The sequence below is a fragment of the Mytilus edulis genome, chromosome 9 (genome assembly GCF_963676685.1).
Source record: "Mytilus edulis chromosome 9, xbMytEdul2.2, whole genome shotgun sequence".
Taxonomy (NCBI): Eukaryota; Metazoa; Mollusca; class Bivalvia; order Mytilida; family Mytilidae; genus Mytilus; species Mytilus edulis.
In genome coordinates, this window is record NC_092352.1 from 48,615,223 (window position 1) to 48,630,802 (window position 15,580).

General features: G+C 32.6%; 1 protein-coding gene across 1 annotated transcript in view; it reads right to left on the reverse strand.

Moving 5' to 3' along the window:
• LOC139489741 (dynein beta chain, ciliary-like) overlaps positions 1-15,580 on the reverse strand; it is a 72,277-nt gene that overhangs the window by 24,391 nt on the left and 32,306 nt on the right. The window contains exons 23-32 of the mRNA XM_071276501.1: positions 13,334-13,626; positions 12,715-12,871; positions 11,453-11,947; positions 8,924-9,118; positions 7,350-7,560; positions 6,073-6,349; positions 5,171-5,453; positions 4,453-4,626; positions 917-1,222; positions 194-361 (exon numbers count right to left, since the gene is read on the reverse strand). Of these exons, the coding sequence (XP_071132602.1) occupies positions 194-361; positions 917-1,222; positions 4,453-4,626; positions 5,171-5,453; positions 6,073-6,349; positions 7,350-7,560; positions 8,924-9,118; positions 11,453-11,947; positions 12,715-12,871; positions 13,334-13,626 (2,559 nt within the window). The remainder of the gene's footprint in view (positions 1-193; positions 362-916; positions 1,223-4,452; positions 4,627-5,170; positions 5,454-6,072; positions 6,350-7,349; positions 7,561-8,923; positions 9,119-11,452; positions 11,948-12,714; positions 12,872-13,333; positions 13,627-15,580) is intronic.

A 15,580-nucleotide genomic window follows, 5' to 3' on the forward strand; every position in this document is an offset into this window, starting at 1 on the left:
ATACTTGCGAATACTTATTGAACAAATGGGTTTTGCTAATTGTTGAAGGCTGTACAATAGATTTTTAAAGTTTTATACTCAAGTCTCTGGTGGGTAGTTCTCTCAATGGCAATCAACCACATCGCCTTATTTTCATATTGAGTTCCCATAAAGAAATAAAACATTAAAAACTAAGCAAAAGCATCTAACTAACCTGTAACCTTGAATCAATGGTGAAGCTACCAGCTGTAGGATTCATACAAGCCACATACTGTGTGTTATGTATCTCCTTCATAGAGAGCTTAGTTCTATCATACCAATGACCATGATCTATGTGTTGTCTTATCAGTGTATGTGGCTGTACTGTGTAATATTTGTCAACCTGAAAAATAAGTATACAATAAAATGAAATTTTATATTTCCTACATTGAAAATTAATTATTATAATTTGGTACATATGAAGACCATTTCCGGATTCATCTTCATCAGGAATGCTCAAAACTAAATTTATAAGCCAAGATGTATACATTTTTTTTTCAATATTAAAATATACTTAGTATGTAACTTGATCTCTGAGACATTTCTCTCAGATTAAGTTTTAGGAAGTCAATAAAAATAGTTTCTTTTTTCATAGAATATAATTTGCATAAACAACCAGCATTAACAGAACACTTTGGTACAAAGAAATAAGCATCCTAAAAGTACAGGGTAAGGTTACTAAAACAATTGGTATGTGAAGTATCAGTTTATAACATAAACTTGATGTTTTTCATATCAATCATTATGTCTGAAGATGAATAAAATAAAAATAAAAATAAAAAAACAACTAAAAGGGAAATTTAAATCAGAAAGTCTCTTATCAAATGGCAAAATCAAAAGCTCAAACACATCAAAGAAATGAAATCAAAAATATAGATATCAGATTTAAGTGACTAACCTCTGGCATATTCATATCATCTACAAAGTAGATCAACCTCCTAGTTCCAGGTGGTCCGAAATTCCTTCCAGCCTTCTTCTCCAACGGTTTCTCTAAAACTCTCTGTAACATGGCCGACGTGGTATAGAAGTTAAATGGTACATTAGCAATCATGTAATCATCAGACAGACTAAGAAGTTTCTCTTGCATCAGAACCGTCTTCCCTGTTCCAGCATTACCCACTAACATCACGGGATGTTTCCTTTCAATCAGCATGTCCACAAAATACCTGATTCGTGTAGTTTCTGCTGTGTGGACAAGAGCAGCCTGATAAAAGAAACATTTATTATTGTAATTGTAAATATATTGTCACATATCATTTTCATTTTGAGTTGACAATTATTTTTGTATTGGTAAGGGGTCCTCCATAATTGTCAACCATTTTCCAAAGTGTACAAAACGTACACTTTTTCAGACCCCCCCACCCTCCCTCAAAAAGTGTACATCAACCATTTTCAGATTTCAAGAGAAGAATCAGTTATTCTTAATAAAAAGAAGATCCTGTCTATTATATTTTAGTTTAATATAGAAATTTGCATTGAAAAAAAACTAAAACATGTCTGACTGTTTTATTTGATGACATCTATGATGCTTGTGTTTTGTCAGAATAAAGAGTACAAAGATAAGTGTTTCCCCTATCACACAGTGGGAATGGTAACTCCAATAAAAAAGGGCACCTAGAGCATGCAAAAGATTATCAAAAGGGCACATAAATTATGCTAAGAATCAAAGAAAGGGAAATGCATGGTTATATTGCATTTGTAAAGTATGGACTGACAGTTGTTGATGGAATCAGAGCTCAAGACAGTAATCAATAAAAGTGTAATGTTTTAAAACATTTTGAGTTTTTAATTTTCCCGCCTGTACTTCTATTTAAAAGGTCCCTGTAAATATGCCATTCATGGCACTATTATCGTTTATGTATATATGTATATATACTGTAACGTGTACATATATTGGATATTAAGTTAAGGTTAAACTTCATATGGAGGTGCTTCTAATTTAAGGAGGCTTATACTGAGAAAAAATCAGTTTACTTCCGGTTTACTGGTTTACTATTTTGGAATGCATTACAAGGAAATTAATCGAAGGACCAGTTTAAAATCTTTTCACAAAATGACGTCTTGTCAAAATCAAAACATTAGTAGCAATAAACAAAAGAACTATGTCAATTGGACATGCTTTGATACTATTTATGCACTTGAATTTTTACTTGATAACATTTTTGTTCGCTTTGGAGATTCCGTATATCGTCAAGTTATTGGAATTCCAATGGGGACTAACTGTGCACCACTTATTGCGGACCTGTTTTTGTATTGTTATGAGTTACAATTTATGACTAAAATTAGCAAAGACCCATCAAAACAACATTTGATACAAAAATTTAACAATACTTTTAGATATTTGGATGATATATTGGCTCTAAATAATGACGACTTCAGTATGTATACTAAAGAAATTTATCCTGTAGAACTTACTTTAAATAAAGCTAATGATAACAATGACCACTGCCCTTTCCTCGATCTTGATATCTATATCATAAACGGGAAGCTTAATACAAAAATTTATGATAAAAGAGATGATTTTTCATTTCCTATTGTTAATTATCCATTTTTAGATGGTGACGTTCCCTTGTCACCATCTTATGGTGTTTATATATCTCAACTTGTACGATTCGCTCGTGTATGTAACAATGTATTAGATTTTAGCGAGAGAAATTTATGTATTACTGAAAAATTATTACACCAGGGTTTTCGATATCACAAACTGGTCAAAACATTTACTAAATTTTATCACCGGTATAAGGAAATAATTCGTAAATATAACTCAACATGCAGACATCTTATACGTTCAGGTATTTCACATCCAAAATTTTATGGAAATATTCTTTATAAAGCACAAAAATGTCAGTATTCTCCTCAGAAACTAACAAAACCTTTAAATAGACTTATTAAAAGGGGATATAGTTACGATACTGTTGTCAGGTCATTAAAGATTGCATATTTTGGCTTTAACATTGATTCACTGATAGGGTCTTTGCATCGGAACTAAACACATTTACTTCTAAAAAAACAGTTGTTGGCATGACACGGGTTATGTTCTTCTCATATATTTTATGATAGTATGATACTAAACCCCTAACGGGAGGGATTGTACCTGATATTCATATGATGAAGACATAATCTTTCAATCAGTTTAATTGAGGTCTGGAGCTGGCATGTCAGTTAACTGCTAGTAGTCTGTTGTTATTTATGTATTATTGTCATTTTATTTATTTTCTTTTGTTACATCTTTTGACATCAGACTCGGACTTCTCTTGAACTGAATTTTAATGTGCGTATTGTTATTCTTTTACTTTTCTACATTGGCTAGAGGTATAGGGGGAGGGTTGAGATCTCATAAACATGTTTAACCCCGCCGCAATTTTGCACCTGTCCCAAGTCAGGAGCCTCTGGCCTTTGTTAGTCTTGTATGATTTTAAATTTTAGTTTCTTGTGTATAATTCGGAGTTTAGTATGACGTCCATTATCACTGTACTATTATGCATATTTTAGGGGCCAGCTGAAGGACACCTACGGGTGCGGGAATTCTCGCTACATTGAAGACCCATTGGTTGCCTTCGGCTGTTGTTTGCTCTATGGTCGGGTGGTTGTCGCTTTGACATATTCACCATTTCCTTTCTCAATTTTATTCAAAGAATTTAGCATGTTAGTGTTTCCATCAATTTTGTTTATTAAACAGAGTAAAACGATATCGATCAATAATAAAGCAGGTGAAATTGACAATCAGGGGTACTGAGAAATGCTTGCAAACTTTTTGTTTAAATAATTTTACTAGTTCATATTTTTGAAAGATTTAGTTTTCATATGATTTTATCTTGTAATCGTTCAATCCCGATTGAGTAGAATTATGATATCGAAATCAATATCATCAAGTGAAAATAATAAAGAAGAAATAAGAAGAGAAACACACCAAAGCCAATTCTCGATTTTATAAATCGACTTTCCCTACGGAAACGATATAAATTCCGGAAACAAAAAAAAAAAGAGTACGGTAAAAATGTTGATTTTTTAACCCCCTCCCCCCAAGTGTACGTTTTGTACACTTTGGAAAATGGTTGACAATTATGGATGACCCCTAAATCAGGTGCAGATTTAGGTGTGCTCACCTAGTTAGTGCCCCTTTCCCTAAAAATCATTAAAAAAAATGTAATGATAATAAAATAACAACCAAGTCCTTTAATTCCTATTTCTCAGGAGTATCCCACCTAGTATCAAATCCTGACTTGGTTATCATTCAATGCTTTGCCAATAGAGTGGCAGGCCATAAAAACAATCATGTTCTAGAACTTGAAATCTGTTATATCTCTATCACATCTTATTTTATATAAATGAAATCAACTTCTGATAATTATCTTTTTTTTTTTAAGCTACCTTATATCTATTATCATTTTTAATTTTTATTTCTTTTAAAAAACTTATATTTATTATAGTTACCTGAAGAGGAATTTCAGGATCCAGTTCAAATTTGGTGACTCGTTTAGTCCACGGTTCACACTTCTTAGTTTCAGTCTCTATGTAATAGTCAAATACTGTTCCTCCAGCTGGGAACTTGACGGTCTTAAACTCTGTTATCCACCATTTAGAAAACTCTATTCTGTAATCTACCAACTGTAAAAAAAAAACCACATTATTATTCAATTGAACAGTTGAAATGGATACAACTAAGTTATTGTGCATCAAAAAATGCGAAAAAATTTAAAGAGACTGATTTTTTTCCTCTTAAAAGTAAACTCAGAAAATCCTAATGTTGTAAGATAAAAAGTATGTATATGCACCAATATAGACAAAAGGTTATAAATAAAATTTTCTACAGTAAATTTCTTTTGAATCATTCCTTTACATCAAAAGACATAAATTCACTAAAGGTGCATGCCAGGAAATCAGGTGTCTTGCCTGCAATTGCTGCTGTCAGTGTAAAAATCTAATGTCGACAAAATTCCATATATTTAATTTTTTATCAAAATTCAATATTGTCCATTGTGATTATTGGCAAAAGACATTTGACATTGTAAAAACCCTGTACTTCTATTCTTCATCTTAACTCTACATGGACAAGTTTCATTTCACTTCTCATAAATTCTTCTGTCCTTCCAAAATATCAAAATAGAAAAATCTAATTTTCAATGAAATTTATATACACAGCAAAGTTTACCTGATCTTGAAACATAACTCCTCCAAAAGCCCAAATACAAGCAAATGCAAAATAGAGCTCATACAGTTCCTTAGGACTATCTTGTGGGATGTTCTCCTCAGTTAGGAGACATTCTAACAAGAAGCATAACATCTGGACATGGCTGACATCAGCTACAGGTGTAATCTTCTTGAAGCGATGACGAAGTGTTTCCAAACAGGTGGGGACATACTTGTCAAACAGAATGCTTAGGTTGGCTTTTTCAGACTGTATCTTTCTGGTATCTATCCAACTTTGGACATATCTATTCAATAATAAAATTCATAATAGGAAAATTATAAAAGAATAGAATATAAAATATATAAAAGTCTGTAAATTGAAGTTTTGAAACAAATTTAACAAATGTCAATCAATTTTTAATGCAGGAGTTTCAATCAAAAAAATAAAAATAAAATAAAACTGTGTACAAATAATGCTATCAAAATTTAGGTTTTTTTTCAAAACCCACCCTGTTGCAAAACCATCACAAAAATTCTGAATAAACTGCATACAATTAGTTTAAACATATTTATTTATAGTGGATTGGGAAACAAGTTTTGCAACTTATATTAATCCCTTTCCACTATGCGGGTGCGAGTGCTGCCTTGTAGCGGCATTAGCCTGCTCTTTTTCGAAATCTACAAAGGTGTCTTTAATGTGCAAGAGATATGGCTCTCTCTTAACACGGGTCAGTCATTTATCGTCCCCTTCCGACGGACTATTATAGTTTCCTCAAGACCATACTTGCAAATGGTGTCAAGGGAGAGCCGAAAATTCAGTCCCTGAAATTTTCATCCCGGAACAGGAATCGAAACCAGGAACCTTTGTATTAGTAGTCCGATGCCCTAACCACTACACAACACAGCTCTCTTACAATTACTTACGGATTCCACCCAACATCTGCAGGGTTAATAAATAGGACACCAGCTCTAGACACAGTTGATGGGTTAGCAGTTTTCAGATGACTGACTTCAAACAACAACCTCATACTATCTGTTAATGGAATTCTCTCATTACTGGCCAGTGTCAACACTTTGTTATCATCCATTACAGTATTCAAGGATTCAATCCACATAGGATCCACATCTCCATCCAGAACTATCCACTTTGGATTATCTGTTGTCATTTCAGCCTGATCCCTCATTATGGCAGAAAACAAACCTAAGAAAAAAATGTATGATTGAAACAAACACTACATGATGCTATCTAACAAAATGTTTATTCCAAATATTTTTTTCATCTAAATGTTTATTCTAACAGAATTTCAAATCATCCAGAGCGGACAAGGAGAGATGTCATGCTTTTAAGTATTTAAATAACTATATATACAGTATGTTGACCATTAACACGTGAAGGTCAAGTAACACATACATGTAAATGATGTACAACTTCATATCTCATCTAGACCTAGTTCAGAACTTGACATACCAGCACATGCAGTAATGATACTTGTTGGTTGTTCAACATTAAATGGTGAGGTGTAAATGTTTTTTTTTAGTGAAGTATTATTAAGTTGTTTGGTTAATGTCTCATTGCACCATACCGAACATCATATCTAAAGATTAGATAAGGGAAAACAAACTGAAAACACAACTTTGATGAGAATTACTACTTTGAATAGGTTGTCAGGATCATCAACTTGTAGAAAAGATAGAGGAAAACAGTAATATGACATATGACAGTTCTTGTCCATTCGTTTTTGATACATTTTGTTATTTGATTTTGCCATGTGATTATGGACTTTCCGAATTGATTTTCCTTTAAGTTCAGTATTTTTGTGATTTTACTTTTTACCATAGGACACCAGCCTCAATTGCACTACAATTTTTTTCGTTCAGTGAACTGTGAAATCATTATCAAAACCTTAATTTTGCATTCTGCTTAAAACTACACATCATATATAATGAACATGTGTACTTAGGTACAAGTTGATGTCACCACAACTATAAGGTAAACTACCTTAACCAAAACTATAACCTGGGAATGTAGGATTTTAACACTATCATAACACCATGTTAACTGAATAATTTGGGAACACACTGTAATTTTGCTTTATTTCAATTGGATAGCCCACCATTTTCCCATTAAACAAGAATGTTTCCATATATAGTACACATATATGCCCCAATTGCACTATCACATATCTTAGAATTTTACCCACCATCTTTCCATTCTCTGGTTGCAGAGTTGATAACACCAAACAATTCATCATTTGTGACAGCCTTAGGATCAAGATCTATTGACACTGGTTTCTGTCCCCTATTCTTATAGGTCTTGTAGAGGGATTGCCATACCATACTTTTACCAACTCCAGCTTGTCCCAAGATAAACACTGAATGGCGTACATCTGACAGTTCTTGTAGCTGCACAATCTTTACAAATAAAAGGTCCAAGAATACATAAAGTATTGTTTTCTTAATAACAATCTGTCTATATATGTCATAATATCACATAGACACGTATATACCTTCAAATTGCCGTTTTTTTTCTCTCTTCAAAATCACGACTGGTCATACAGACAAAAAATCTGAAATCGCTTCTAGAATACAGTCAGTTTTAGACTGATCGTACAGTAATTTATTTTGGGATCCTCAAGGAAAACATATTTTTTATTTGAAATACGAATATTCTACTTAAATACGGTAAGAATATTGAAGCAGTATATATTTAACTGTAAACTGATTCAAATATTTGCAATAAAAGATTATTTGCTTTGTACTACGAGAGCAAAATTGTCCATCGATTTCACTTTTTTCTATGAAGTTGGTGTGATGCACACATATATTTTATATTCTAATGCATGTTTTTGTTACAGTTACTCATATTTATGATGCTATACATACATTGAAGATGTGCAAAGCACTTTATAGATATAGGAGTAAACAAATGATGAGAAAAAGCACTGAAACAAAACCGTTCTGTTAGCCAGTTGGAAATCCTCGCTTCCAAAATCGAGACTTCCGGATATCGTACAGAATAGTATCTACACTGTGACTAATGTATAAGCTAAACTTTCTAAATTGGTACAGACTAATGAACCATTTAGTTTAGTTATTCACAGTGGAGCTTACAGTAATAAAATATTAAAAATGTATATTCGTACCTTAATAAGAGCCATCGTTTAAATATGTAAAAAAAAATGTATTCCTCTGACTCCATTCTTTGTATGTACATGTACTACATGAACAGGTAAATGTCATGTGAGGTGAACATTAATTAAGATCTAATCAGGTGCAAAATTTCAAATGACAATCTTTTTTTTAAAGGAACAAATATTGTGAAACCATATGATGTTTTAGTTCCAGGAAAATATCTAATGAAGGTGGAATTAATGTTATGTAATGTTTGTTCCCAAGAACTTTTGTTATCCATAGTTTTGTTCCAGGGGGAACAAGTTTTATGCGGAATAAATATATGTTCACATATATACATACCTTATGCAAAATTTACAATTTTTCTTCAGATAATATGAAATCCAACATGCATAATAGATTTTTCTTTATTGAATGATTTAACTTGCTAAAATAAATGCCCCTATTTAATCTTATTTCTTAATTTTTTTTTCATCAATTTTTATGATGTTATATCATATTAGCATCAACAGTTTTAACTCAGTTTAAAAATGTAACATTAAAGTATACAGAAACTGTATGTGTACTTGTTCTCTCTTTATAAGCATGTAATTTGTTCCAGATGCCTCTTTATTAATATTCTTCAAAATATTTGAATTTTTACCTTCAAAATAAAGTTTTCCTCTGGTTGTAATTTCAGATCAAGAACTGCCTGTCTAATGTCTCTTTCAAAGTCCATATTCCTCTTTCTAGGAACATTGAGAGCTGGGAACAGATCTCCAATTAAACCCATGAAGACAGGTATGTCATCAGTTACTATTTTGGTGATGTTAAAGTCTCTCAGTGCTCTCATTAACACCTACAATGATTAAGGTGTAATGTTTGAAAATCTAAGAATTCTACCAATAAAAAAAGAGTGTGTGATGCAGCTGACTTACAAGGAAATCATCAACCTTTGTTTATCTAAGCTATGCAGTCTTAATGTTGCTGGCTGCACTATGCAAATTTTATATTGAATGTTTTAGTTTTAGAAAATCTGGTCTAGATATTAAGCAAAGAATGAAAATTGTGAGGAAAAAATAACTCACAGAATTTGGTGTTTTTATGAAGAGGGTTGTAATAACATAAAACTTTCATTTTTAGTTGTTGGTCCGAGACCGCAATTATTTCGTAGTGCATTTTAGAACATAAACGAAAATTTAAAAAATCCCACCTGCACTTTCTCAATGAAATTTTTACAGTGTGTTGTATTACTTTTGGGACAAATTATATCAAAATTATAGAAAACTTCATCGGCTCTAACTCAAAATATGGACAATTTTATGTTAAGGCGTCTTGAAATCTTTTGAAAGCTTCCGAAGTGCTAATTTTTAACCTTTTTCAGCTGGACCAAATCACTACTTTCCTTTTAAATTCTGGACCCAAATTTTTTTACAGTGTAATTTCACCTCCCCCCCCCCCCCCCCCCTACATGCAATTTGAGGCAAAAAACATGGAGTAATAAATTTGGAAGGGGTATAAAAAAAACTTGGCAAGTAACCCATTGTCAACAAAAAGGACTATATTCGTAGACAATGAAAATCAAGGGACGACAATTGTGGTCTGGGACCTATGTTGTTTGTTTTTGTTTGTATGCTGGTTTTGTAATAACACATCAACAACCAATAGGGTCCAGACTAGTCCATATAATTATGACGTCTTGGAGGCTATTTTAATAATCAAAGTGATGGATATCACTCATGGAAAGATTAGAAGAGTAGTTTGAATTATTTCATATTAAGGTATGGTGGGGAAAAATGAACATTTATAAAGCACTATTGCTGAAAATTGCATTTACAGCAGGTCTTTAGAAGGAAACTTGCTTGTCCAGTATGAGGATAAAATGAGCTCAATTAAATACTATGGGTCTCTTAATTTGCACTATTTTATTTAAACTGCAGTTTATATCTTATCGAAATTATGTTGCCGGTTCTGAACATGTTTCAAAAAACAAAAAATGCAAAAATTCTTCTATTAAATGTTACCAACTATCCTTGTAAGACATAAATCTGGACCAACAGCTTAAAACTTTAAAGGGTCAAAAAAAAACTTGAAAAATGTTGTTTTGGGGCATTTTGTAAGTTGAAACAGAGGTTATATGGCATTGAAGATTTTAAGTTTAAGAGTGCCTACTGATCAATTTTTAAAGTATTTTTCAACACAGGGCATTGAAAAACTTATCTTATTGAAATGTGGATTCTTTCTTGATTGCAAAAATATATATTCACTTCTAAAATCGACTTAATGATTGATGGAAATAAACTAATAAACAATGGTTTGTTATAATTAAAAGTTTTAAAATTTTTAAACTGTTTCAAGCCAATTCCTGATAAAAAAAAATTGTACTAATTTAATTGTTGATTAATTACAGGTGATTATTGGAAATTTATCAAGTAAATTATAGGCCTTACTTAAATACCTTTCATTTACTCATATTTATATTCATATTTCATTTTTTTAAGATCTTGTTAATCCATTAATCATTTATCTTTCAGATATAATTTACAGAATCACTTTATGTAATGTAGATCAAAAGTAATTGGCAATAAATAAATACATCATCCTTATAAATACCAAACATCTAATATACACATTTGTGTATTCAATTATGAGGTCAAATACTTGTGTATTAAGAATTATATGTGTATTGAATGTTCTGTATAATTATGTAAGACTGAGGTTGATAGGTAATGTGGTCAATTTGATTGGCAATTTAGGAGGTGGGGTATTGTAATTTAAGGTCCACCTTGTCTCTGATTGTTTACTGATAATGACAGTTGTCAATCATACCAGTTGAATCAATACCCAGTTACCTAATCAAAATGTTTTTTAAAAAGCCTGCACATCAACTTAATGACATACATTTTTGAATAAACTGCTCCAATAATATACCCAGTTTTTTTAGTTTATATGTGTAGTATGTGAACATACATGAGAACCATAGGGAACTATATTTCAGTGTGAATACATTTAGTAACAGTAGCTAACCTGTCCTGTTGTTAGGGAGGCCGGTGCCTAAGTAAAGATTTAGAACAAGTTCTAATCTTTCCAAAAAACATAATAGCCTATATATATCGAGATGTCATAATTATTTGATATAGGTCCAGACATAATGATTTTGGTTGAAGAAACAGAAGATACCAAAAATACCAACCTGTTCCTCTGGCCTGTCTGGATCACTCCTTTTTAGGGACCCAGCCACTACCAATACAGATTTCACAGCCCTTAGACCCCAGTCATAATGGTCCTGTTTCGACAAAAGCTCAGCACATAGGTTGTACAATGTTATAAATTTCCTTGCAAGCAACTTTGCTTCAAGAAATCCTTCTGCTACCAACATGATCTCACAAATCTGCTCAATGTCAGGTACCACCATTGCACATGGTCGGAACAGCGCCTTCAGATTTTCTGGCAGTTCTGTTCTTCCAGCGTAACCTGGATTCATTGTGATAAATAGGCCAACATTCCAGTTCAGACGAATTTCTTCACCCTGGAAGCTAAAGACTGTTTTCTTTTCTCTGATGGCATCCTGTATACATTTGACTTGGACTGCTACAACTGACAAAACTTCCACAGCAATGCGATTAAACTCATCAAAACATCCCCAGGCTCCAGACTGGGCTAATCCTTTATAGATGTTTCCAATAGACTGTCAAAAATAATTGATTTGAATGCTTGATAGTTATATCTTAATTTAGGTTATATATATACTGATTATTAGGTTTTCTGCATATTGATAAGAGTGAAATATCTGCTGCTAGTCACAATATAAACATTTTTGTTGTGTAATTTTATCCTTTTAAATCTAATTAGAATATCAAAAATTATGTATGTGAGAACTGAGATATACATGAACGGGTTATGATTTTGCCATGAAATAGAACTATGGGTTAAATTTTGCCATGAAACAGAATTATGGGTCCCATTTTGCCATGAAATAGATTTATAGTTGTTTTTTATTTGGTCGGGTTGTTGTCTCTTTGACACATTCCCCATTTCCTATCTCAATTTTATTATAGGTCCTATTTTGCCATGAAATAGATTTATGGGTCAGATTTTGCCATGACATAGAATTATGGGTCCGATTTTGCCATGAAATAGATTTATAGGTCCTATTTTGCCATGAAATAGAATTATGGGTCAGATTTTGCCATGACATAGAATTATGGGTCAGATTTTGCCATGACATAGAATTATGGGTCAGATTTTGCCATGAAATTGAATGATGTGTTATATCTTTGCCAATTCTTTAATATATGAATGGGAGTAAATCCCAGCTACATGTATGTATACCTAAATTCCCATGTTGTAACCACCCCCTGTGGTAGATTTCATTAATCCAAACTTCAATGTGCTATATAATTATGCTATAACTATTTTTTTTCTAATAATTTGAATATTGAAACATATGTTTACCTTGTAGTCCATCTGCTCAGAACAGTTGAAGACATATACCATAATACCAAGTGCCCTGCCGAGGTCCTTTGTGGTCTCTGTTTTCCCTGTCCCTGCAGGACCAGCTGGGGCACCACTCATAATCAAATGTAGGGACTGTGTCAAAGTGATGTAACATCTGAAGTAAACAAAAGGGCATAAAGATTGTGTAAACATTTTATTAGAACAAACAAGTTAAGACATGTCAGTTAAAGATCTAAATTAAATCTTCATCATTTTCAACTTTAAAATCAATTTCAGCCTTGATCATCAGTAACTTTATCTTAATGGTTCAAATATCTTAAAGGAAGCTGTTCTTATTTAACTCAGAAAGGGTGGTTAATTATGCAAAGCAGAATAGACAACATTTTGAATGTGGATAGTACATGGGAGAAAGCTTCTCGAGTTGCATTTAATCAGAATATTTTATTAAAATTCCTCTTTTTTAATTAGAACTATTCCAAAAAACATACATGTGACCCTGGGAAGGCATTGAGAAATCTTAACTATGTGTTGACCTCAATACTGTTTTGAACTGTGAAATTCTAAAATTGATTCTATAGGTGCTTTCCTTGAGTACCATATATGCAATAATGCTTACCTGTCAGTGAGCGGTGTAATGACAAGGCGACTTGTATTGCCTAAATATTCATGAGAATATCTAAACTGTGCATCACAAATATTGGCAAAGCAGTCTCTCTCATTATCGTCCCATCTGTGACGGAGCTGACACAGCCAGGCAAAAGCTAGAGAACTGTAGACTTTGTTCTGGATCAGTTTATAAACTACATCACGAGCATGGACATCAATGGTACAAATTGTCATGATCTTTTGTCTATCTCCTTTACTCAGCTGACCAATTAACATGTTGATTAGACTGTTCAGCTGTGTAATCTAAATAAAAACAGCAGAAATTTTTAAAATTCATAATCTAGATGTTCCTATTAAATTTATTTATGATTTCGGTATCTTTTTATGATGCTTGCTTATTCTAAACCCAAAAACATTTGTGGTTTTCCTTTCTTTTAATTCAAACTTTCATCATATCAATATATTATAGCGTAATTGACACAGTTTTAACATATATAGATGACGAAAGTAGTTCTAGCAACATATTCTATCAAAATGTAAACCTAAGAATTTTTTTAAAAGACTTAGGCCACCCTTAAAAAATTGTTTGTTTGGCATTGCCGACTCACACTATCAGCAGGTGGGTAGGTAGGTAGGGATTTTTTTTTTTTTTTTTACATTTAAAAGCTTTATACATGTAAATCATGAAGTCTCTAGATCAATGTTGTCTAAAGCATTGCAGCATTGTTGTGTGTACATGCTGGTGGTTTCTTTGAAAGGGATCAACCGTCAATGTCACATTCTACATCATATGGATAATTTCATGTAAGACAGTCAGTTTTATTGGCAGAGTTAACCAAAGAACCCAGAAAAAAACACAGAACTGAGGCAGGAAACTGACAAATTAACCATATAAAATGTATGACGTGAAAATTGAACTTTTATTGTGGGACTGCCCATTGAACAGAGGCCTGATGTCACATCTTGAAGTTGTGGTCACAGTTTGGTAAAATTACCATAAGTTAAATGGCTCAACCACTACGGCTCCTTGTACAAAACTTTGATTGTTTGCTTTTGTTTTATAAACATCACTTTCTACACCATATGGGTAATTTCGTGGCAGTCAGTTTTAGTGGTGTACTAAACCGTAGTACTTGAAGGAAAACGCCAACCTGCGGGAGGAAACTTACTAACCTTATCACATATGACATGAAAATCAAACCTTAATTTTGCAACTGCCCAACTAGGGCTCAAACCAATACCTAGAGGCTAGTAATCATACATGTAAGATGTGACGAACTACCATACAAACACGCCTACTGCCCCTGATAAGTTTTGAGGATAAAGGATCTGTACCAAATTAGGATAGCAAAATATAAAAAATTTGGAAGGATGGCACAAATAGACATGGTGTTTATACTAATATTATCCAAGTGCAAGGTTTTTCAGGGCTAGGTTTAAAACGTATGATAAATTCAAAATGGAAATATGCAGCAGGACAGACAATTTTTGCAGATAAATAAATTATGGGTTGTAATGCTTGTTTGATTTACAGAAATCTGGACATGCATTACATGAATACAGATAAATTAATAAGCCCTTAGAATTGTGGAAAAGGAGGGAATTTTATTCATCACTAGTACACTAGATACATTTATAAATATGTTTCTGTCAGTATCTTTTATGTTTTAAGAATTAATATCTTATTCATGTTAAGAAGAAAGGCAAGAAAAGGGGGAAGTTCTTCAATTGACACAAGATGCTAGTCTTTAAAATATGTATGTTTTGTACCAGGCTAGCATATACTGGTACAAAACTACAAATTATTATAAACCTGTAAATCTGGGACCATTTTGGTCTTTAAGCTTTGGTGCTTACAGCCATAATTATCTTGAATGCATCATTGTGGTTCTGACTATAGTAGATACTTTGTTCTCTGGTTCAAGGGAAAATTTGTCAATGATAAATTTCAAATATTTAATAAGTTCAACAAATGTAAGAGCCACGCATATTTGTTCTGTGATGTCCCGGTGAAAAACTTCTATCTCATGAAGTGACAAAGTCAAGCAGAAATCATCTGTTTCTGCTTTACAAAAGATAAAATTTGAGTCCTCTACAAGGTCTCTCAGAACGTTTCTTTCAAAGAATAGCTGAAAATTTGATTTTTGATAAATTCCATCTCCCTCTTAACCAATGCATTGCAGCATAGGGAGATGCTTTCCCCTGCCGGCCTCTTTGACATTACTTTTGGCAGACTTTTTCTATTCCATGTCATTTA